Genomic DNA, 24142 nt, shown 5'->3' with positions numbered 1-24142 from the left:
AGCCTCATCTCTTATGTCCTGAATCCATTTCTCGAGGTAGTTCTGAAACTGGGGCTGAAGGGTTGGGAAGGATTCTTCCTTCCTCTGCCACATTAACTCTTGTCTTTCTTAAGGGCATAACCACTTACAGTCCCATCAGGGTACTGAGAAGAATTTGCTAGGAAACTTCCGTAGCTTCTTACTCCAACAAATGCTCTCATACACCTCCAGACACTCAGGAGAAGAGATTGTGCCCACACAGGGTTGCATTGCTCATTCCCAGGATGTTAACAGATCTAACCATTTTTGTTCAACTTTGACTTTTAAACAACTAGATCTTTCTTCCAAATGAAACAAAATTGTTTCAGGAAAGATTCTTGGCAGTGCTTTTTGCCCTGGCTTCCTGAGGAATGCACTTTCTTTACAAACTGAATGAAAAACCAGTGGCACATAAAACTGCCTTATGACAATGCTGGCAGTTCTACCAGCTTCTCATCCACCCACATTTACCAACCACTACGCATTATGCTAGAACTGTAATTTTGAAATGATAACCTCTAAGGACATGCTTTTGCATCCCCACTACCTCATTTTCTACTTTAAGAGTGCTGTGGAAGTGCTATTTGAATAGTGGGTGACAGCTTTTAACTGTCTTCAGTGATCATAATATCCTATTAATAATAGTATTGAAAAAGTCCTTCAGCTAAGACTTTCTGGATTCTCACGCTCAGAGTCAAGAAGAGTGTGCTAGCCATCTATACACCCGGTATTCACGACTCTACCACCTGTACACCTGATATTTGCTGCACCAGGGAACAAAAAATCTCGGTATTTTCCAACCAGGTCTAATGCCTGGAGATTTAGGTCCAGTGTGGAACACCACAGAGTTCTTCTGGCTGCAGAAAATATTCTATTATGGCAACGATTTGGGTATTCTTGCTTTATATCCCATGGAAAAGCAAATAGGACCCTTACTATGGCTTTAAAATATCTCAAATGCAGTCTTTACCACCTTTTGCACAAATCCGTTTTTTTCTCAGAAAACTACTGAACTATAGTGAATTCCAGCAGCTGAGAACAAAGTCAGTCCATAAAGATGAAAGAGTTTCTGCTCTAAAGAGGAAAGTTTCAAGTTTTGTGGTTCAGAACCTCAGGACCAGGCTTCCAAGATGATACGCAGAGCCGAAGGCCCAAATTACAGGCCACTCCAAACACACAAGCTTAAAAGGCAGCCGCTCCCCTCTTTCAAAAAGTCCTCTGCATCTTTTTGGTTTCTCTAAGAACAAGCTGTTGAAAATGGTATTTTCTTACTGTGTTTACCCAAGCCCAGATTTATAAAAGCCAGGCAGCACCACGCAGCCGCAGCTGAAGTCTGGGTTTGCTTGGGTCATGGCAGAGGACAGGGCAGACATCCCGCACCGAGTCAGACCTGTGGGATGTGGCACTCTCTCAAGCTCTGCCTGCAGCCCAAGCTCCAACCATCATCTCTTGATGCCCAGCTGCAGTTGCTCAGTATCCCTGAAAATCATGTGGTGCCTAAATACACGTAAGGAGCTTAACTTTATATGCTTTGCTTTGAAGAACTGGCTTTTTTTTAGATGACAATCTGAAAGCTATCATAGCATTTAAGCCCAATAATGAGATTTTATCTCTTGATCATATTAGATTATGATCTCTTTAGCAGTGCAAGCTGGGTTTCACCTAAGCAGCCTGATGAGGCTCAGATGCCTCACGCTAGCCTCGTGCTCAGCGGTGTTGCCTGATGTGGAGAGCTGAGGAGGCTGAAACGCGGCAGGCAGCACGCGGGCAGGCCAAGTGGCTACAGGGATCTGGCTGATGCAGAAGTGGTGGTCGTGGCTTTGATCCCTTCCCCTCTGACATCCTCCCAAGACATCCTCCCTGTGCTGGTGAAGGGCCTGAAGCGCAAGTCCTATGAGGAGCAGCTGAGGGAACTCAGGTTGTGTAGTCTGGAGAAGAGGAGGCTCAGGGGAGGCCTTATTGCTGGGGGTCTGCCTCTTCTCACAGATAACTAGTGATAGGACTAGAGGGAATGGTCTCAAGTTGCGCCAGGGGAGGTTCAGGTTGGAAATGAGGAGACATTTCTTCTCAGAAAGAGCGGTCAGGCATTGGGACGGGTCGCCCAGGGAGGTGGTGGAGTCAGTGTCCCTGGGGGTGTTTAAGGAAAGGTTGGACGTGGTGCTTAGGGACAGGGTTTAGTGGGTGACATTGGTGGTAGGGGGATGGTTGGACCAGATGATCTTGGAGGGCTTTTCCAACCTTAATGATTCTATGTCTGGTCAGTATGGCGGGACGTGCTCCCCACGGCCCTGCCCCAGCTCTGGGGCAGTGGGTGCTTCCAGCACCAGGCCCATGTGCGTGGGGGCATGGCTGCTGCCCCCCGTCACAGGGAAGCCTCTTTGCTAACGCGGCTGGCCCCTGTGCGAGGCTGGCTGCTCGCTCAGGTCCCAGGCACGTCTTGGTGAGCATGGTGGGCCGCTGGTGGTCTCACGCAGTGCCCCTGCAGACCCCAATCCCCGTAAAACCGCTGATGCACAGGGAGGTGAGGGACAGCCATCTTCCAGGGGCCGGCTGTCACAGCACCCGCGAGGCCCTGGCACGCTCGCCACTCGGCCTCACCGCCCCGAGCTCACTCGGCGCCGACACCCCGCTTTCCTACCCCCCCGGCACAGGGAAGCCCAGAGCCGCCATCCCCCGCCGAAGAGGACGAAGACGGGGCGGCAGCGGCACGGCCCCAGCTCGGAGCCGGGCGGGCCGTGCCAACCCGAGCCGTGCCGAGCCGTGCCGCCCCTCGGCGGCGGCGCTGTCCCCGCCCCGGTTGGGGCACATCCCTCCCTCCTTCCCTCCCTCCCTGCGTCCCTCCCTCCCCGCGGCGGGGCCGGCCGAGGCGCCGCGCCATGCCCGCCTTTAAACGGCAGGTGCGGGGGAGCCAGGCAGACGCGCCACCGGCGGCGGCCCGGCGGTAGCGGCTCGCTGGGGCTGGGCTGGGCTCGGCGGAGCGGAGCGGAGCGGAGCATGTCGGTGGCGACCGGGGGCAGCGAGGCGGCGGCGGCGGCGGCGGGCGGCGGCGGCGGGGGCCGCGTCTTCTTCCAGAGCCCCCGCGGCGGCGGCGGCGGCGGCGGCGGCTCCTCGCGGGAGGAGGCGGTGGCGGCGGCGGCTCAGGTCCAGCAGCGGCGGCACCAGCAGGGGAAGGTGACGGTGAAGTACGATCGGAAGGAGCTGCGGAAGCGGCTGGTGCTGGAGGAGTGGATCGTGGAGCAGCTGGGGCAGCTCTACGGCTGCGAGGTGCGGGGCGACCCGGGCCGGGCTCCGCTCCCGCGGAGGGGTGGGGGGGGGGGCTCCCCGGGGTTGGGGGCGCCGCGGGTGGGCGGCGGGGCTTCGGGAGCTGCCGCCCTGCCGGAGCGCTGCCGGAGTCGGTGCGCTTCTGCGGGGGGCTGGAGGACAGGGGGCTGTCGACGTTATGCAGGGGAATTAGGGCTGGTGTGAGGCGAGGAGCCGCCGGTGCTTCGCCTTGACAGAGCTCCGTCAGCAGCGTAACCTTCCGGTCCCCACGGTGTCACCCCCGGTGTTCGCTGTTGCAAAGGATCAAGGTGCTCGGTCCGCACGGAGGGTCTCGCCCGCCTTTGCCACCGGCTGATCTCACCCGCCCTCGTTAAATAAAGCCGTCCGGAGCGGGGTTTGGTGGAGCCGCAGGCGAATCTGGCAGCCCCGACATCCCCGGAGCCCGCGGCTCGCCCCGCGGCTCGCCCCGCTGCGCCCCGCAGGGACGGGCCCGGCAGGGCCCAGGTGTGCGCGGGGAGCCCGCAGTAAGCAGGCCTCGGTAGCCAGCGTGCACGTAACCCAAATAAATGCCTAGAGAAAGTCCCTTTTATCTCAGAACCAGTTTATCAGCCAACCTGCCCGAAATGGACTTGCCCTCACCAAAAATGCGCACGTGACGAGTTAAAACCTCCTCAACTATTTATGTCTGTGAACGAAGGGAAGGAAGGGTATAGATGAGTTAAAAATAAGCAGCTGCTGCTCTTCGTCTTGGTGCGACTTGCCTCTGCAGCCTCCTGATTTATTAGGCTGTAGGCTGTGAGGATTTCTTTGGGGCCAGAAGTACGTAAATCGGTTTGCATGAGCTGATGGATTTGTGTTTGCACGAAGCGATAACGTGGTCAGGAGCTGGCTTGCTGCACCTATTGCTTCTGTTTGACTCACGTTGCTGTAACCCCAAGGCCTGTTTGGGCAATGTGTTGTGTGCTTTTGACATATAGGTGGAGTTGGTCTTTACGCAAAAAAAACGTGTCGTACGTGGGACCAAACCAAGGTCCAAAGGAGCTATTGCTGCTCTTCACAATATTCAAACAACTGGCTTGCTGCGTGGAAACACTTGAGGAATAAATCCTCTAGTCTTTTCCTTATCGTAGCTGCCACCTCTGACTGGAGCGGAAGGAGGTCTGCATTAGATGGGGGGCTCTCCATTGAGATGGGGACCGTATATGGCTGCATGAAAGGGGCTTTCTTTGATGATTTGCTTTCTCAGATGTCTTTTAGTGGAAAAAAATGGTTTGAGACAACAGGTGAAAACGTTTTTAGCTTTGAAGGTTGAGGGCAAAATGTGTAGGTTGTCGGCTCTTTGCTGTTGTGCTGGAACTCCGTCCAGTGTCACACCGATGGCAGTAGTGAAAAGGTCAAGTAATTAACGTGCTATCAACTTTAGGCTGAAGATGCATGTTGTGTGTAGTGAATAAAGACGATAGCGATTAGCGATTTAATGTAAGATGCTTTGCTTGAATCTGCCTGAATGACTTCTAGGCTTACAGATGCAGCTCTCGTGCTGAAACAAAATCACCTGGGCAGAGTTAGTAACTGTCCGTCGGCAGTTGGGGGGCAGTGTGGGGACTGCTCGCTTCAGCCTCTGTGGAAGATCTACCATGACTTTCTTGACGTGATGACGCTTAAGTTCTGAAACAGCCTGAAATCTTCTGGAATGTCAGAAATAGCCATAAAATTTCTAAACCTGAAAGAGCTAACCGGTGCTAGCTTCTTCCAAAGAGCAATGCACGCCATTCCTGGGAAGAACAGAAATAAGAAAGGAGAGGACGCTTGCAGTGCCATATACTGAAAGACTGCAAAAAGACCTGGGCGTCTCTTTGTGGGACTGAGTACATGTAGTTGCCTACCCACTTTTTTTCCATTTAAATAATGTTTTCTACTGAATTATGCCAAGATCTATCAGTAAGTGGACACCTACGGAAAGACTGCCTTTATTCAAAGCTAGACATGTATTTGTAGTCTCTCAAGTACCTGCAAGTTAAGTCAGCTATGTGCTCGTGAGTGTGTCTTGGCTCGGTGACAAGGTTTGAGAGATGAGGTTGGGAAGTGGGACAGGTTTGCTTGTGTTCTTTTCCAAGTGAATCTTGGTTTTACCTGTACAGGTTTTAGTTTTAAAAAATAAATACCAAATCGGGTAATGGAGCTGGTGGAATGTAGTTTAGAAAGAGCTCTTTGAGACTGTTTTTGATGCTGACCACACATATATCATCCAAAGATCAGCTTTAGAAAGGCTGCTTCCCCATGAAGCAGAGTTTAGGGATAAAGACCGACGGGAATGGTGAAGGATTCCCACAGCAGTAAACTTCAGTGGGACCAGAGACTCGTAAGCAGGATTCATTTGGCACCAGAATCTGTCAGGCTAATGTACTAAGGACGAGTGCTTCAGGTGAGCATCAGTCTGGCTGTTTGCTCCTGGAGCTGCTGTCATTAAAAAATGAAGTTTTATAACCTGTTCACTTTGGTTTCTATGAATGCTAAAACTGAGGATGCAGTCTCAAATTAGGGCATTGAAAATCCAGTGCCTTAATCACAGGACTTGAACTGACTTCAGTGTTGATCTTTACTACGCATCTTGTTTCTAAAAATAGTTTCTCTAAGGATGCTTCATGTTTTGGCCTAAACTCATTATTGGTTACGAGTTGCTACATAACACTGCACAGCACAACTTGCATCATCACTATTAATGATTTGCAACTTGTATGTCAGAATGTAAGTGACGACAGCCTGGTTTTCCAGGTATAGGATCTGCAGTGTACACTCCCACCAAACTTGTACAACTTTATATATGAGAAAAGCTACTAGATTTGACCCCAGAAACCATTCTGCTTTCCACGTACACCACTGTGCTCGGATACTGCCTACCCCCGAGTACAGCATTTGCTATAGATGGCAGAACGCTGGCGGAATAAGAGCACGGAGGACAGACATATGGACTTTACACAGCATTAATAAACAACGAAGAAAGATTTTGCTGTGCTAGGGGTTTGTTCAGGGTAGAGGCATGGATGATCAAATCAAATGAGCCCTTAGATTTTGGATTCTAAAAGTTGGAGGTAAACTTTTTTCTTCTAATATGAGCTGTTGCTGACCATAGTTGAGATAATCCGCTATTTTATGAGAGTGTGTCTAATCATGTATGGATATCAGTGCTTGGGATATGATCTTGGTTTAGAAGCAACAGGGAAATTATGCTCAAGCTTATGCCTTCTCTGTTCCAGGGCAATATACACTTATTGTGGGATTCTGTGTTTAAAAATTCAACACACAAGCAAAAACAACTGGAAGAGCTGCCCACAAAAGCCCCTCAAGCATTTTATTTCAGAGCACAGAGCCGTGCCAGACCCAGGGTTGTGCCAAACTGAGGATTGTTGTCACATAGGATCCTCTTCCACTTGCTGATACGCGGGGACTGCAAGGACAGGAGTGGCATAAAGCCCTGCGCTGGGTAAGGGATTTCATGTTGGCAGGGCCAGACATTGCCGCTGTTTGTTTTAAAAAAAAAAGGGTATTGGAGGGAAATGGGAGGGAAGGGAGCCCTTAAGTCTGTTCCTGCACAGGCTGATCTCCCTTCCCCTGGGTGCTCTGTGGATGAGCACCCTCTTTGGCTGTTTTCCTGGAGCCGCTGGGATGTGCTAACAGCAGCAGCTTGTGCCGAGCGTAGCACTGGGGAGTCTGTCGGTCTGTAGGCACTTGAGATTGAACTGCTTGGTGCTAGACGGGAGAAAACAAGAGGAAGGCACTTATCTAGGCTGAAGAGCCAGATCGCGAAAGCAGAAACTTCCTGGCCTTCCCTCTCCCCTCCTGCCACACACAAATGTTTTTGCTGCAGTGTTAGAGCTGGTGGCAGGGAAGGTGTGCTGTCTGCCTCGTGCCAGGCTTCCTGGGAAGGATGGATTGCTGCAAGAGGGGCACTAGTCACTTAACCTTGACATCTGAAGAAATTAGCTGCCTCGACTCTTTCCAAAATGTATTTTCAGTACTGAATCCAGTTACAGATGGATGCAGGAGCAGTGCTGCATATGCAGAACGACTAGATGCTGTACAGGGTGCCCCAGGCAAGTTTTGTGAGCTGATGGACTCAACTGCAGCTGCTTCTTTCCCAGCCACTCGGGACTGTGTTCGTGTTCGCACCGCCCTCCTGCACAGCGCGGACCACCGTCCCCAGCCCATCCTGCCAGCGGTCAGTGGCTCGGTGTGCCCGCGGGTCCTGTGTAGCTGAGGCAGTTGCCATGGCTACTGGTGATCTGTTTTGCTCGGGGTTTGGAAGAACACTGAGTACAAGGGCCAAACACTTTCTTATTTTATTTTTTTCCCCCAAAACACACCATTATTTCCAAAACAGCCTGCTTAGTATGCTGCTGAGGCTGCCGTTCAGCAATGTGGACCTGGTGGTATGATCAGGTACTACTTATTCTTCAGGCTACTGTGTGATAACGTTTGAAATTTATTATTCATTTCTCACAAAGCTGTTTGTAAGGAAATCAACTGAATAAAACACCACGGCAACAAACTCGCTGACTGTCTGACTCTTTGAATAGACTTCCTCTAACCTGGACAAAGACCTCACAAATGGTAATTGTGTGTGAACTCATTTCTAAATGGATCCGAAGTGGAAAGAGACTGAGGGGGGGTCTGAGAATTAGAGAATTAGAGCTGTTCTTTAAAAAGAAGCATGTCAGTAGCAAGTGTAATAAAGGACTTCTTTCTTCGGGAAAACAAGTATGACAGTCTAGACGCATTGGAGTATACTTAGAGGTTTATCAAATTGTTTCTGTTTCTGGTTGTATCTGAGTTGTTTCATTTGGATGCTTATTACTGATGCCAGATCTCCGCGGTATGAACCTTGGAGCACTCTCTTGAGGGCAGGGATGCTGCTCAACAACCAGAGCAGGTCAAAGGGTTGCTATCATCAGAGACCTCCAAAGGATATGGGCAACACCGGAACAGCAAAGGCTTCTCAAATCATGTAGCAACCATGGAAAGGTATTTGAAGAGTCCCAAGAGTAGAAAATAGAAAGCTCAAAATGGCCTATAAAATGCTTGCAGCTGTAAAACAACCCTCGTAAAATGCATGCTGCTGCTTTCAGAGAAGGAATGGGCTTAAGTACCTGCGAGGGTGCTGAGCACCTGCTGGCAGTGAGGCCAGAGCCTTTTGTCTCTAAATGTGCAGTTTAAGCTCTGATTTGAGGTTCTGAAGACCCTAATCTAGAAGGAAATGTACCACCATTCAGCTACCTTCCTCCTTTTTAAATGCACAATTTTTGCTACATCTCAAGGAGTCCAGGAAAATTATTTTTCAAACCACTTGAGCTTTGCATAGCGTGAATGTCATGGTTCATTGTTTTGTCTTAAGTAGCAGCGATATTTTTGACTTGTAATTTAGAAGCTTTACAACATAAATCTTAATCTTCCACCAGCTATTCCATATCAAGCCTTGTCCTTTCCCTCTCTGTTCAAGATTGAACTGGTCTCTTTGCCGGAGGGGTAGGTGTGGTGGTTTTATGATGAAGCAAAGAAATAATTGATTGCTTACATCACCTTTCATAATTGCACTTCTTATAAACAGTATCTTCCAACCGTTGTGGCTACAGACTCTTCTGCCTTCAGGCAAATTGCTTTACATACACTCAGTGCTTGATTATCCACGGTAACCAGGGTGGGGACTCGGTGGAAGAGAACATGGAAAAATGGTGGATTTAAAAATAAGACATAAATTGTAAACTGCTACAAATAACGCAGCGAACAAACAGCTGAAGTGGGGAGGGGGTGGATCGTTTATCTACCCTTTTCTCCCGCTCAGGTTCATCACACGCTCTTGCTTTTGGACTTGAGTCTACCCTGGATGTTCCTGTACTTGCAGCACAAACTACAGCGTGGATGATCTGTCCCTAGATAGCTGGGAGCTGGTTACTTTGAGCTTTGTTGCAGGACGTGGGACTCGTTGCACTGCCTCGTACCCCTGTACTCTGGCAGGGCGGGAAAGAAGAGGGTCTCCCCCGTTATTCTCAGAGCTCTGCATGTTTAGAGCTGATCTAAATTGCTATAAAACCAAGTGCCTGAAACAAAAATAGCCTGGTTTAAGTGAGAAAGATTCGTCTTTCATGGCACGTCTGCCTCCTGTTAAAAGGCATGGTGAATGTTTCTAAGTAGGTGTCATATCTAAATAAAAAGATGTTCTACTTGATGTAGAACTTAACTATTGCAATACTTCTGGAATTAGGGTTGTCGCATGCCTTAAATACTCCTCTGTTGATCCATCCATTCTTGTAGCTCTCCCTTTAGATTAGGTGATGTCCATTCACTTGAAGAGGCACTGTACCTGTCCCCATATCCAACCAAAAAAACCCTGGGCAGTTTTGTAATGCATGCTACTATATATAGTCTGCGTGAAGCAGTTCTCTGGGACTACAGGAAATGCTCATAAAAAAAATAGGCTATCGCATCTCTAACCTGATTCAGTCTGAATTATGGTCACCTTGTCTCTTGTCACCACAGGTGATAAAGCAGCAGCAACATCAATCCATTCTTCCAGCAGCCTTGCGTCTTGCCTGCAGTATAAGAAGTCAAAGTTCTCATTTTTCCCTTCTCTTTTTATTTTCCTTCCTTCTGTCTAACTCCAGAAACTTCTATTTGACAGCACAAATTGAGTAGGTTAGACATGGCCATCCATCTATGTCACTGCAACATTTGGCTGCCTGTCATAAAACATTGGCAGTTTCTTTTGCTGCCCCCCAGTGTGACACGTGGAATTATCTGAGTCAAGATTTCCAGAAGTTATTAATGTTGCAGAAGGGGGGAGGGGGGAGGGAGGATAAAATCTTAATTTTATGCAGTCTGTACAGCAGCAGTATGACTGTATTTCAAAGGTAGAATAAATTTAGTGTGTTAAAGATCTTCTTGGAACAAAGAACGGTTTGGGCAGAGGTGCACACTGAAACAAATCAAATCTTCTTTGAAGTGATAAGTGTTTAATTCTGAGGCTCACATTTGAATAGCAGAACTGTTACCTTGTTTTTTCCCCCGAAGGAGCATGGTATCTATTCCAGGAACCAGTTCGACACAGTATCTTAAACTGTTTCCAAGGAACACACAGATCACAGCCCCAGAAGGCATCTTGTGTCGTTTTAATATACGTGATATTTATCAGCAGTGCAGATCTAGTAGATCTGAACCTAGAGAAAAAATACTTGTACTATAGGTCTTTAATTATTAGAATGTTGATAGCTTAATTAATTCAGCGTATAATATGTATGTGGAGCAAATCTAGCACAAAAGACAGCACTTTTTGAAGAGGTGTAATGGCAGGTGTCTAAATGGCCAGCTTGTGCGGTGGGAGCTAATCTACAGGTGACAAAACTTTTGGATGGAGAACGCCATTCTGAGTGTGGTGCTAACAATGGGATCACACACTTCAGTCCTGTGTGTTGGATTTGATAAATGCAAATGATGGCACAGCAAATGCCTAATGAAAAACCTCGTATCAGACTGTCTTAATAGGATTACTTTCTAGGACACAGAATTGGGAAGGACCTCCTGGATCAGAGAGTGCGCTTTTTCATTTATAGATAAGCTCTTTGCATTTGGTGCCATTTTGTAATGGAGAAACTCAGTTATATGATGTTTCTTTCCAGATTGAAGTTCATAAGTATACCTGTCAGGCACTCAGGTTTTTCTCACTTCTGTCATAAATCATAGAAGGCCATAGACAAAAGACTTGTGCTTGCTTGGCATCTTGTCTGGATTCTCACTCGGGTAAAGTTTAAACAGATTGTAAATGCACTTTATCATGTCCTTACTCTGAGCATCACGAGGGCCAAGTGATGGCCACAGGAGAGGGGCAGAAGTATCGAGGCAGTGACTCTGCTGTAGATCACTTATTACTTTACAACAGAATCTGCCTCTTGACTAGAAGTCCGCAGACTGCAGGAGAAATGTGCTCACTAATATTTCATAGAATTAATTTAGCAATTCTTGGAAAATATATGATGTTAACTGCTCAAGATCCTAACTGATTTCAGCACTTGAGTGATGCCTTCTTTGAAATATATGTATGAACTGACTCAAGCGTAGTACAAATGATTCGTTCTTCTTTAGGTGACTGATTATAACATTTTGACACGTTTACTTTAAGCACAGGGAATTCCTTGAGATTTTGTGACTGGTTGCTTTACATTTTGAAAGATAATACCCAAAACACATATTGCAATTTATGTCAGAAAAGAGCTCCAGATGTTCTGGAATAAATCCTTGGTTCTTCTTGGTTTTGTTGTGCTGCTAGTAACTGTACTGTTTTAGACCTTTTGTCAAGCGGTGTATTTCCAGTTTCAGGTGCACTGAGGCAAACCTGCCCAGTCTTCTCTCCAAGAAAACTGACAAAACTTCCTAAGCTCGGTTTGTGGTTGAATTCCTCCTCTTAACATTGAAAACGACTCCTCTCGGAGTGCAGAAACTACTGTGGGGAGTTGTGCAGGCGGGAAGTTGCCGACTGGCTGCCAGAGACACCTCAGCCCTTACTCCAGCCGTCCCTGCAGGACGAGTTTAAACCTTTAGCTAAACACGCTCGTAGATGACTTGCTTGTAGGTATCCACCTGCTATTTGCTTGTCAAGACCAAACGGAGGAGATTTTCTGTAGTGCTTTGAAGTAATTCTGACCACCAAATATACTTGCATGAGGAAGCAGGGCCAGTCCTTCTCTTTGTGATCTGGAGGCTGCCTTGTCTCAGGCTGCCTGCAGTGGAGGCTTCTAGGACCACTTCTATAAAAGAAAGCACCTCAACAACCTCTCCCCTTTGCCTCCTTTTCAGTAGATCTCTGAACATTTATTTCTGTTCATTTTATTTAAGTTGCTGCTAGATTTCCACTTGAAACGTTTATGTCACGATTCCTTTTTTAGCTCTTACTCTGGGTTAGTAGTTTGCGTGTAGCAAGTAGTAGTTTGAATGTAGCAAGTAGAAGAAGGCAGGGCCATGTGCCAAAATACATTTTTGGGAACTGGCAGGCAGAAGGAACAGCAGGATCGCACAGTGGACCCACACGGTCTTTGGCTCCCTTCTCCTGGGGTTTGTTGTCCCGGGCGGGCTAGTCACAGCAGATTATTCCACTCCCTGGATCTGAAGCAGTTTAACAAATTCATTTTAAAGATTCCTCAGGCGGTGCTCTATCTTTGGCAGTCTGGGGACTTGCCCGGGGAGCTAACTGATGTCTCTGGCCCCTCGGGAAGAGGAGTGCCAGCTTTGGAGCATGTTACAACTCCTGCTGATGCCTCTCGATGCTGATGGACCCTGGCCAAAACACATCAACTGCAAGGCCCTGGCTCATCTTCTGCTCAAAATTAGTGTCTGCGGGGAGGCAGAGAGGGAGGTCTAGCAGCCATCACGGTGCAGAGGACACCGCTATGCCCAGCCACCACTTGAAGGAATACGGAAAGCTCTCCAGGTCTCTTGCCAACTGACTTTCTGCAACAGGATTGCGTTGCTCCTGGATTCTGTGGAATGTGAGAGCATTTGTTTTGGTTCCGCTCAATAAAACAGTTTTCCCCCACAGAAGACAGGCTTCTTGTCTACCATGTCAAATCTGGCATGACCTAATACTTCTGACTGAAGAAATACTGGCCCTGAAAAACCGTCTGTTATTCTGACCAATAAGGCTTTAATTGACTGGTCAGACAAAAATGTGGTGAGAAGACCATGACTGTGCCTGATGCTCGATGTACCCATCCAGTATGACTGATGGTGGAAGACAATTTATGCACAACTTCTCAGTGTAGAGAAAATGAGTTCTGGAAACTAACAGATGGTTTCTGCAGGGCCGCTGAAGCTGAGGTGAGGAGGGCTATTTAGAGGCCTCATTATCTCACGTGCTCTTTCCTTGTGTTCTCTCAAGCGTCCTGATGGAGTAATTAATCCCTGAAGTGCCCCAAGAGGCAAACCTGCTTAATTGCACTGCTGTTTAGCCTAAATTCCCAGAGCACAAAAGGCCTGGTGTTGATCCTATTTGGTTGAAGTGTTTCCTTAAACTCTCTTCCTTGGGTCTTTTTCACCTCCACTTTTAGAAGAAAGCAGTCAATCTGTCAGATTTGATCTAGGATGGTGCTAGGTTGTCAGGGGTCATGCTGGGAGAGCATGACACCACTGTGGTCTGACTGAAGGAGAAAACCGCTGATGACTCTCAGGGCTCCTCTGAAGTGCTAGGTCAGTGCTTAGGAACCTCAGGTAGCTCTGTATGAGTTTTTTTTCCTTCTAAAAGGGAAACAGATCTTCACATAGGATAGAAGGGCAGTTCCAAGCACGGTGTATGGATTCCAAGTAAAGCCCTATTAATGTGGAAATGCAAGAATGAGGTGTGGTAACCTTTAATTGTAGAAAATGCCCTGCATGTTCCTCCTGCGCTGTCTACCTGCGGAGCTCAGAGCACATTCAAGCTTTGCTTCATGTAGCACAGCTTGCCCTTAAGAGCACTTTTCTTCCTAGATGAGAAGTCCTCTCTCCAGTTTCTCTGGTTCACCACTACCTTCTGTGTGGTGCAACAACACGGTATGGGTTTAGCTGGCTTCCCTCTCTTGCATTCTTCACATATGTAGAGTTGTGTACAAATTGCAGGGGAGAATCAACAGGGCTCCCATTATTCTGTGGTGGAGACAGACCCGCTACTGCGGATCAGGCAGTGGTGGGGATGTCCTCTGACGGCTGTGTGGAAAAGCATTCCACCTGTGTAATGCTCAAAGTACCACCATATAGCAAGCTCCCGATGGCTTAACTTACTGCTCCGCCCAAGGGTGACTGTGTAACAGTGATTTAGAGTACAACGTGTATTTGCTAATACCAAACTATTTCTGCCTTGTGTGGAAGTGGATGAGGACAAAAAACATGACATGTCCTCCATATCTGCTTTGGAGTGTTTTGTTTAACAAAAGTGACAACCATGCATAGACTTAGCATGTCCTATTTTTATATCAAGAATACAAGGCATTTGCTTTGGAGACAGCACTTGATTTTCAACAAATGTTTCACTGAGATTGGATCCGTGTCATGGGCATGGTTAGAAAGTGCTGAATGCTTCTCTTACTCCTCTCAATGTAGTTTGTGATCAATGCCTCTTCGTCATTTGGCAATTTCACACTTCAGTGATTCCTTTAGACTTCTGTAGAGATACACAAATTAGACAAGAATTCCTTAACCAGCACGTTATGGATATTTTTGGATAAGTTGAAGTTGTTTTGACAGTTCAGTTATGAAAACAGTGAAATACCAATGTTAGTACTCAAGAAGCCTAAACGAAGTTTAAACCTTACCATGACTGGGTGTCAGTTCCTTCTCTGTGCTTACTAATGACACTGCAGTTGCAGAACGCAAGATTCTTTATTTTCTCTGCATAATGAGCAGAGGTTTATTTATTTTTATTTTTTTAAACTTAGGCCTGAATGGAATTATTGATGTACTGTGTTGTTAAAGGAAGTTCTTTTGGGGGAAGCAAAAAGGTATTTTTGGCATCCTAAAATCTTTTTCTTATGATCACATCTTCTCACTAATTTATTTTATTCGGTATTGTGATAGAGAAGATAGAGAGCTACAGCTATCGTAACAGAGGTTTGACTTTTATTATCAGTTATGAGCCCCATGAGTTGTAGAGTTTCCAAAATTCAGAATCTTATGGTATTTGGTCTTGTATTTCTTGTGGTGCTTGTTTCCCACAGTTTAGTAGCAATGGCATGAAGCCCAGATAACTTGCTGCTCCACCTTGTGTCTTGCCCACACCTCCACCTGCTGGCTACATCCCCGCTTTTACTGCCTGTGGCTCTTAGGGTAGTTTACCCACTTAAATGCATACCACAAGGGCATATCTCCTGCCTTGAGAACTGCTCTAAAATTTAAGTGCATGAGAGAATGGAGTGGTTGGGAACTCTTTCGGGACCCCTTGTCCTAGAAAGTGCAAAGGCTGCAGTTGTTGATAGGGCTGTGAGAAGACAGAATTTCTCACTTCTCCTCCACCTATTTCTCCACTGCAGTGTCAGCAAGTTCTGTTCAGTCCTAAATGCCATGTTTGTCACTAGGGGAGAGCAAATACTCCTCTCTCCCATAAAGCTTACTTTTGTCCATCTGTGTGGTAGGCAGTAGATGGGTATCCACTGTCCCTGAGCCACCTGTTGGCTTATCAGGGCCAGGCAGGTAGGCACTAGAGAAGCAAAGGAGAAAATGGAAAGCTGGGTGGGCCTGGAGAGGCAAAAGTAAGGTAGAGATGGTGGAATGAATATAGCGAGTCTTTGGCAGGCTGCCTGCCCTTCTATGTTTTGCCATGTTCTTTCCCTAGTGAGTACTTCGGGTCGAGGTATGTGGGTAGATGTTTCCTTGCCTGAGCTCTGCTGGCTTGCTTCTGGCAGCAGCTATGGTCAGTAGAAGGTGCCAATTTGATACAAGTAAGTAATTTTTCAGTAAGTTATTTTTATTCCTGTTCCCCCAAGTCCCTGATCCACCTTGTCTCCTTCCATCTTTCTATTCTCCAGTAGGCTTTAAAAGCTCACTGTAGGTATAGTGGAAGAGGGAACATCTGAAATTAGGAACTGTAGGGACAGTGAAATTGACAGTGCTTCTGTTTTAAGTTGGCTTATCTCACTCTAGAGGCTTCTTTTGGGACAAGTGGGTACTGTAATTTTGTATTTCAGGAAAACTTTTTTTGAATAAAGTTTAAAGCAATGGCAATATTGAGGAGTCTGCAGTAACACTGGAAACAGATTAAAGGAGAAATACTACAATCACTATCAACAGCTGCTGGCCTTCCTACAAATGAATGAGGATATTTGTACATTTAACTCTGAAGGCGTGATGTGCCCAAATGCTTTTAAAATGTTTGTGTTTGGTAACTTTTTGTGCAGGGGGTTTGGGCAAGTGTCTTTAGGGACACTTGTGCAGTTGCCAACTTGCTTGACGCCTACCACTAGCGGGTGAAATGGTCTTCTCAGACTTTTCTGGGCTCACAGATGTTCAGCGAGATAAATTGTTGATGGCGTTTCATGGAACAGCAAATGCAAGGTCCAAATGTCTGAGCTACAAGCTATAGTAAAAACAGAATAATAGACAGTTACGAGCTGATTTTCTGCACCCTGTGCCTCTGAGAGGAATGTTATGAGGCAAATTTTTTAATAGAAGCAATTTTCCACTCGCTGAGCCCAGCTTAACACTTGTTTAATTTTAGTACTCCAGCTATGGTACAAATAGTTAGTGTTAGAAAGCGGTGGTCTTTCAACATTAGTCTCAAAGTGACCTGTTCACCATCATGTTACAGCATCTGCTTTTACTCCAGACTATCACCATTTTCTCATCCTTTGATTTTTTTTTTAACCTTTATGAGAAGGCAAAACCTGAACTTTACATGCAATTACTTCCACAGTGCTGAACAGAGATGTGCTTCTGAAACGCTGACTGTCTGGCTATGCCTTGAAAAAGCAGATTTTTTTTCCCCTTCTGATTTTCACTGCTGCATTGTTAGGCATAAAAGCAGTGAAGCCAGAGTGTGTCTGACTGTCCTCCTACACTGGCTTGTCTTTGATGGCGACTCCAACCCCTATGATTGTTTCTTTTAGCACTCATCTGGGTTTCTGCTTCTCTGCTTTGCCAGTGGTCAGTTAGCAAATTGATGTCAAGAAGGTTAGATTAAAACCTAGTCTGGGGATTTCTTCCCTCAAAAGACAAGGTACACAGACAAGGCAAAGCAGGGGAAGGCATCCATGCGTTAAGGCAGGCTGGCTCGCAGAGGAGCTGGGCACAGAGCGGTTGCCTTACAGCTGTTCTGCTGCTGCGGGAGCCGAGTCTTTGCTTGCTGTCAGGTACAGAGAAGTGAAGAGTAACAGCAAGCAGAGCGTGCGTGTGTGCGTTGTATGAGGGGAATTAATATATGCAAAGACATGCCCACTCGGCATTGTTCCAGCTTAGTGTTTGAGATGCTGCTGGAAATGAGAAATAGAGTGAAAGCTGGAGGAAAAGGAGCATGAGCTCTTCTCTCCTGATTTAACGCCTTCCCCGCTCCCATCTTGTAATGCTCAGCACAGAGCAGCAGCGATGCTGAAGCTGACTCCTGGCCAAAGCGTGGCTCTGGAGCAGCAGTCCTGCCTAGCGGGCTGGTTGGTGACAACTGAAGGAAAACCCGTGCACCCATGGAGAAAGCAGAAAGGTTGACAGCAGTCCCGTGGCCTTTTCCACAGTGCTGGCTGGGAGGCGTTTCTGGAGCTTGCCTCTGCGGCTGACTGCAAATACAGTATTCGGTGAGACATCTTGCTTTTCGCTTCCTGTGTTATGCAGCGGTCTCGCAGAGCCATGCTGCTGCGGCGGGGCTCGGAGCAGCCCTGGGCCTTGTTGCAGGTTCCCAAATGTGCTGGTCTGGCACCTGTACCACGCAGGCTGCCAGTACGCAGCAGGGCCCAGCAGCCCGTCCCATCCCATCCCACCGCCCCGCTATGAGCACTGGGGGCACTGGGGCAGCCCCAGCACCCTGATCCCTGGGGACGGGCTGAAGCCAGGCTGGGACGTGGGCCTGCGGTGGGGCCGGGCTGTGGGGAGCTGGAGCCCAGCCCTACTGCGGCCTCGCTGGGGCTGGGGCTGGGGCTGGTGACCCTGGGCTGACGTGGGGTCCTGGGGGCAGGCAGGGACAGGCAGGGCTGGCGGTGACCCCAGGGCCCTGCACTGAGGTTGGTTTGGCTTCTGGGGTTAGCTTGCCTGTGAGCATGGTGTGCTTCGGAATATATTCTTATGAAAGACTTTTAGTTCTGGGTGTTTGTTAAGGCTGTCGGGGTCAAGTGTCAGAAGTTTGGCCTCGTGGGGAGATCTCTAGGTCTGGAAGAGGCTTCGATGTATGGGTGCATGATGCATCAGAAGCTGAGTTTCAAAGGTGTCCGTACAGACCCAGCTGTTTTACCACAGCCAGAGCAGCCACATCACCCCAAGGGAAAGGTGTGTTACACACATTTAATTTTTATGGGAAGACTCATTTCTGACGTGCGTTTGTTCAGCCATGAAACCCATTTAAATGTCCATTTCTGGAACAATATTTCTTCTCTTAATTTGCGTGTATTGCTGCAGCTTAGTATGCTGAAATATTCGGCTTGCAACAGGCTGACAGCACTGAGGGTGAAATAAGGCAAACCCCAGGGCCCAGCAGCGCAGTGTGGAGGCGAGGTGCGTGGGCCTGCCTGACATGGGAGCCCTGACTGCAGTCCTGCAAGGGGCTAAGCGCTGGGCAGAGGTGTGAAAGAGTAAAGATGGTACGAGCCTGAGTGCTGATTTGGATCCAGCATTCCTCCAAAAGTCAGCCATACAGCCCCCTCCTATCACTTTGTCATGGAAGTGCAGTGACAGACAACGCACAGAAGAAGGAAGTACAGAAACGTCCGACTCCTCCAGTTGCATCTTCCTAAGCTACAGTGTACAAACAGACCTGCAGAGATTTCTGCAAAGATTCATGTAGGTGAGGGAAAAAGAATTAAACTGGTTGGATAGTAGTTTCTTTGCAGCAGTGTAAGCCAGCCTTTTCTGCTGCTGTGTTAATGGTGCCTTAAAGAAAACTATCAGCATGCTAATGGCAGCTTTGAAAACAGAAACTTACCCTGCACCATCCCATTCATCTCCAAAGAGATGGGCATTTCCAATCCTAATGGTCCATTTAACTGCCAGTATTAAACACACATCTCAAGAAAAATTATATGCAATTAAACAGGAAGAAGCCTGTTAATGTAACATCATGGCTGTGTGACTGAGGACAGTCAAGCATCTTCAAGTCAGATTTTAAAACTGAGGTTAGCTTTAGTTCAGCTCTTATTCGCAGTATTTTATTATTCCCAGGTAAATATTTACACTGCATTAGTTCTAAAGTGCAGTCAGTCTCAAGTGCTCAAAGGTTAATGAACAAAGCGTCAGAAATAAGGGCTAGCTAAGGATTTCATCCACGTCAGAGATGAAAATGATCACATTGTGACTTGCCCAATGTCACACACGCTCCTTGGTAAGACGTGACTGTAAGGTTGTTAGTCTTTCCCATCTAATTGGAAGATGACCTTTATTCGCTATCTGTAATTCCTGTTTCCAAAATGTGAAGCCCTTCACTCTGCCGGAACAAACTTAACTGTGAGTGGTAAACTTTTGCAAGCCCTGGCTAGTAGTCTCGCAGTGTCTGAATGAATTTGATGTTCAGCTGGATGTTTCTTCTGCATCCTGGGAAGCCTCGCGCGTAAACCATCCCCAGCTGCAGAGCAGGTGGGCTAACCTGGGTCGCTAGGCCCGGAGCACTTGTAAACAGCGTGGATTGCAGTGCGTGTGCCCGGGCACTTCAGTCACGTATGCCCGTTGCTAGGACTGCCGGTGTTTTATTCCCAGAGCTTTCTGCTGCGGCAAGCTGAGCTGCTCCTTGTTCCCCAGTGAACTGGGGGAACTTGTTTGTCCTTGGGGCATGTTTTGAGGGGGCAGGGAGGAAGATATTGTGGGAAAGCATCAAATGACTGAAGTTGCTGTAGGGCTCTAATCAAAGGGCTGTGATCATCAAAAGGTGGAAGAGCACCAGCCCACGAGTAAGCAGCACTGGGGGATTTGCCTGTAGTTCCAAATAGGTTGGGAGTGGAGCACCAGGGTGCTTGGTGCACTTCTCGTGTGGTCCGAGCTCACTGGGAGCAAGGCATGAGCCAAAGCTGACTGTGCCAAGCATTTAAAGAAGGCTAGAATAGTTTCTTATGGAAAGAAAAAAAAATAGTCATAGAAGAAAGATACCACTGCCTTGGCTGCTGGTGCAATGTAAAGTTGCTTTGATGTAAAACTTTGGCCCAGTGCTCAAAACAACTCTATCACCTGAGCCAGATTGCCAGGTTGAACGTGTATGTAACACAGGCCATCAAGCTGTGCTTACCAGGGGACGAGTAATTTTAAACTGCAGCTTTAGTTTATCCTCACTTGTTCCTCTGTGTAGGTTGAATCTTCCTTGTAGTTTGGAAGCTGTGAACTATTATTTCTCCTCGGCTATACCTGAAGTATTTAAGTACTTATCACATGAATATTCACTATTTGAGTGTATATCCTGGACTGTCTTTAAACTATAAAAAATAGTTCCCCCTTTTTTCTACGTACAGACTTTTGTTTGTTTGTTAAGAACCACAACATGGAGAGACTCAGAAATTAACCTGCTTTCCTAACTGTTTTTGCATAAGTAGTTATCCAGAGCTGCTTCTGAAACCACAGCAGGAAATGAGTTCTGGTCTGCCTTGAAATGGAGTGAAACTGATGTCCCAATTTTTCTAATTAAATACATAATTGTTTAATCCCTTTGGATTGGAAAATGGTGTTGCAAGTGCATGTATTTCGGTTTTGAATATTTTTGTGTTACAAATCATCTTATGTTTTGGCTTGTCTTTATTCAGCAGCAGATGCCAAAGGCATAATATGAAGGATATTCAGCATTTTTAAGATGGAGTACATATACGAGTACTCCTGGCATAGCTCACCTCCTGCTTGTGGCTGTTGGTAATGGGGTTTTTGAACAAAGGGGAACTGGATATGTTTAATTTTAGCAAGTGGTGACAGATTAACCCTCTATTCCATATGGGAGTTAAAGTCCTTTCTTTTCAGAAAATGCTCCCTGGGTGCTATGTTCTGCTGTGCTGAAATGCCCAGGTGATGGCTGCTGCGCCCATTCTGTATTCAGTAGATTTTAGCCTGTGAACACTTATTATGGAAGGAAACATTGCTTATTATGAGTGTAGGATTTATTAGGGTCCTGCTTCCTGTGCTGGGCACCATGTGTGCAGAAGTGGGCCCTTTGTTCCCATGTACCTTCTGCAGGCCATGAGGATGGGTTCAAGTGGGTTGCTACATCCTCAGCAGGTTTGGAAGAATTTGAGGATTAAAGGTAGCTGTTTGGTAGCTTTGGGTTATAATGAGAAAATGGGGTCCTCAGAAAAATACCTGGATGTAGCTGCTTAAGAAGCATCTCAACATTTTCCTTTATTTTCAGAAAATAGCCATCCCTTCCCAGTCCTTTATGCCGTCTTTGGGCTGGCATATAGGAACAGCCAGGCTGTCCGAGACCCTTGTCAGCAGCGAGTCAGACATTTCTTAGGCTGTTGCTCTGACACTGGAGTTTAGTAAACGGGGAGAGAGCAAGGTTGCTGCTGTTCCTGAGAGAAGCTGCAGTTTCTGACCATGTAGGAACATCCTGAAAGTGGGGAGGTGAACTTTAAACTCTGCTTTCGCTGGCCATTTGGGTGACCAAGAGGGCTGGTAGGGAGTGAAGGCTGGCGCACAGCTGGTCATACCACCTGTGTGGGCTGGTATCACCCTGTGCCACCAGCACCTCTTCTGAGAGAGCCTGAGAAAGGGCTTGCTGGAGCAAAGCTTGCCTTTGGATGCTGCATATGTGCAGAGCCCAGCTTCCCTTCGTTGGAGGAAAAAGCCTATCCGGGAGGCTGGATTCAGGCCAGTTGCTGTACAAGAAGCTTCTCATGCTGCTCCTGCATTCTGGCACGCTCGGTCTCCCTGACCAGCTCTTGGAAAATGGCTAGTGTTTCTTTAGCATTGGAGCATGTCAGACTACTCACCCAAACTTTTAATTTGAAACTGGGTATTCTATTTTTAGCCACAGCCTGAAGTGGTTTTCAAAATCCACCTGTCACTTTCATTATCCTCTTTCCTTTTTTTTTTTTTTTTTTCCCCTTGTTCATTGATAAGAGAAAATACTAAAATGTGCATCCCTTTTGGCTTGTGGCTAGTGTGGTAAGCTAACATACTTCAGAATGCATAAAAAGTGAGAACTTGGGTTTTACAGAAATCTGGTAATGTAGGTTGGACAAAGAGATCTTGCATGTAATCATGGTGCTGCATGGGGAATCCTCTGAAGCTCAGTCTTTTAATTTGGCAAAGAAAGAGGTCTTTGGACTACCTGAGCACTGACACATTTCCAGTTTTAAGAGGGTCCTCTTCTACTCTGGAAAGTCTTCGGAGCTGGTACTACACGATGCTTAAAAGCTGAGCAGGAACAGATTCTTTTTATGGCCATCAACACTTTTTGCAAGCTCAGAATAGCTTGCTGAACCCATTCAAATATAAATCCTGAAAGCTGCTTCTTTGGCCAGTACCAGTTTGGATTGCAGCTAGAACAGGGTGGTTGTATCAGGGGCACTGAGTGTATTTGTTTCCATTATTAAGCTAAAATGGCAAACCAAAAGTGCTTGGCAGAAGATCTGTGTGTGTGTGCATATGTGACTTCTGCCAGGCTAACTTTTAAGCTGCTAGCATCTAGCAAGGGAAGAGCTTTATTTGGGCACCTAGGAATGGAGACATGAATCACAGGAAGCCCAGGCTCCCTGAGATCCACAGCTCCCTCACCTGTGTCGTTGTTTCTGCTCTGTGTAAGAACAGATGTAAGGACTCCAACCGCAAATGTGGTATGTAGCCCTCTTTCGAGTAGCTCCTATGTTGGTCTCTGACAGACCAGACATATATCTGCTACTTTGAAACCAACAGTTTATCATTTCCCCTTCCCTTCCCTTCCCTTCCCTTCCCTTCCCTTCCCTTCCCTTCCCTTCCCTTCCCTTCCCTTCCCTTCCCTTCCCTTCCCTTCCCTTCCCTTCCCTTCCCTTCCCTTCCCTTCCCTTCCCTTCCCTTCCCTTCCCTTCCCTTCCCTTCCCTTCCCTTCCCTTCCCTTCCCTTCCCTTCCCGTGTTGACTTTGAAGTGCATGTTGTCCTAAAGAAAATTACCTGTTAGTAACAAGTCAGACTTTGATGTGAAACTTGTTTTCAAGCTAATGTCATCATCTGCATCTACTTTACCGATGTGCCATTTCATTGTCAAAGGGAGTCATTGCTCTTTGTGTGCCATAGTTTAAAAAACAAACAAAAGAACAAAACAAACCACCTAAAAATAGCCTCAAGCTCCTGTGGGTCCTATACTTTGCCCTGAGTGCTAGGTGAGCGCTCTTGTTCCATCTACAAGAAATCCTGTAAAAATCAGCCGTTTCAGGATGCATTGGATGTAGTTTGTGCTGAAATCTATTTTGTAACTGAAATCTTTTAGAGTGGGAAACAACAGAAATAAGAGAAAGGAGCAAATGGAGCTTCCTCTCTTACCTCTTTTTCCCAGAGAGGGAAAGGGAGTGCCTGACTTTGATCTTACTCCCTTCCTTCCACCTGGTTTTGCATGCATGCGCATGCAGTTTCATGTCTGAAGACTTGATTATTGTCTCTGGTACCCCTGGAACATCTCCCATTTGAGAGAACCTGTAGGTGGGAACAGAAACAGACCTGTGAGAACCTGGAGGGATAAAGATTGTAGGAATCTTCCTCATGAACATGTTTGTGCCCTGTTGTGGCCTAGGTCGCCTGCAAAGGAGCTGAAAGTCTACTGAAAGACTTTATTTTGAATTCACTGGAGTTAGTTCCTTATCTACACCCCATGGCATAGTGATGTTACGTTTCCTGTACATCCTTCACTGCCACACAAAGTCTGAGGATTTAAATGTGTGTGCTAAATACAGCGTGTCAATGAGAACACTGCTGTTCTTGGAAATATTTATTTTAAATTGTAATGTTCACCTGCTTGACATTTTCTTCTCCTGCACTTCCAATCACATCTTTGATTTCAAAGGTGAAGTTGTCTGAGAAGAATGTGAAACAGCATGAGAAGAATGTGAAACAGTCAAGTCTTTGACTAAGGTGTGCTAATGCAAAAGAGCTACGTTCTGCTCTAGGAAGTGGAGCAGAGAGGGTGCTCAGGTAGTGTTACTTCCTCTTCTTGGTGTCTGCAGGTAGAAAACTATTTTCTACAGAAAAGGACTATTGCACTATGTCGAGCAAATTA

General features: G+C 46.8%; 1 protein-coding gene across 6 annotated transcripts in view; it reads left to right on the top strand.

Annotated features, from left to right (window-relative positions):
* The first annotated feature begins 2846 nt into the window (after positions 1-2846).
* Positions 2847-24142, top strand: part of PPP1R14C (protein phosphatase 1 regulatory inhibitor subunit 14C) — a 52235-nt gene continuing 30939 nt past the window's right edge. For 2 of the 6 annotated variants that reach the window (XR_014581953.1, XM_083829996.1), the window contains exons 1-2: positions 2847-3282; positions 6537-24142. The exon at positions 6537-24142 is cut by the window's right edge. Coding sequence is in view for 4 of the 6 variants with exons in the window: in XM_083829996.1 (XP_083686122.1) it covers positions 3013-3282; positions 6537-6680 (414 nt within the window). In the remaining 2 variants the exon portion in view is untranslated. The other 4 variants (XR_014581952.1, XM_083829997.1, XM_083829994.1 and 1 more) reach the window with 4 other exon arrangements.

This window comes from Anser anser (assembly GCF_964211835.1).
Source record: "Anser anser genome assembly, chromosome: 3".
NCBI lineage: Eukaryota > Metazoa > Chordata > Aves > Anseriformes > Anatidae > Anser > Anser anser.
The sequence above is the reverse complement of the archived record's forward strand: the minus strand, read 5'-3'. Positions and strand labels throughout refer to the sequence as shown.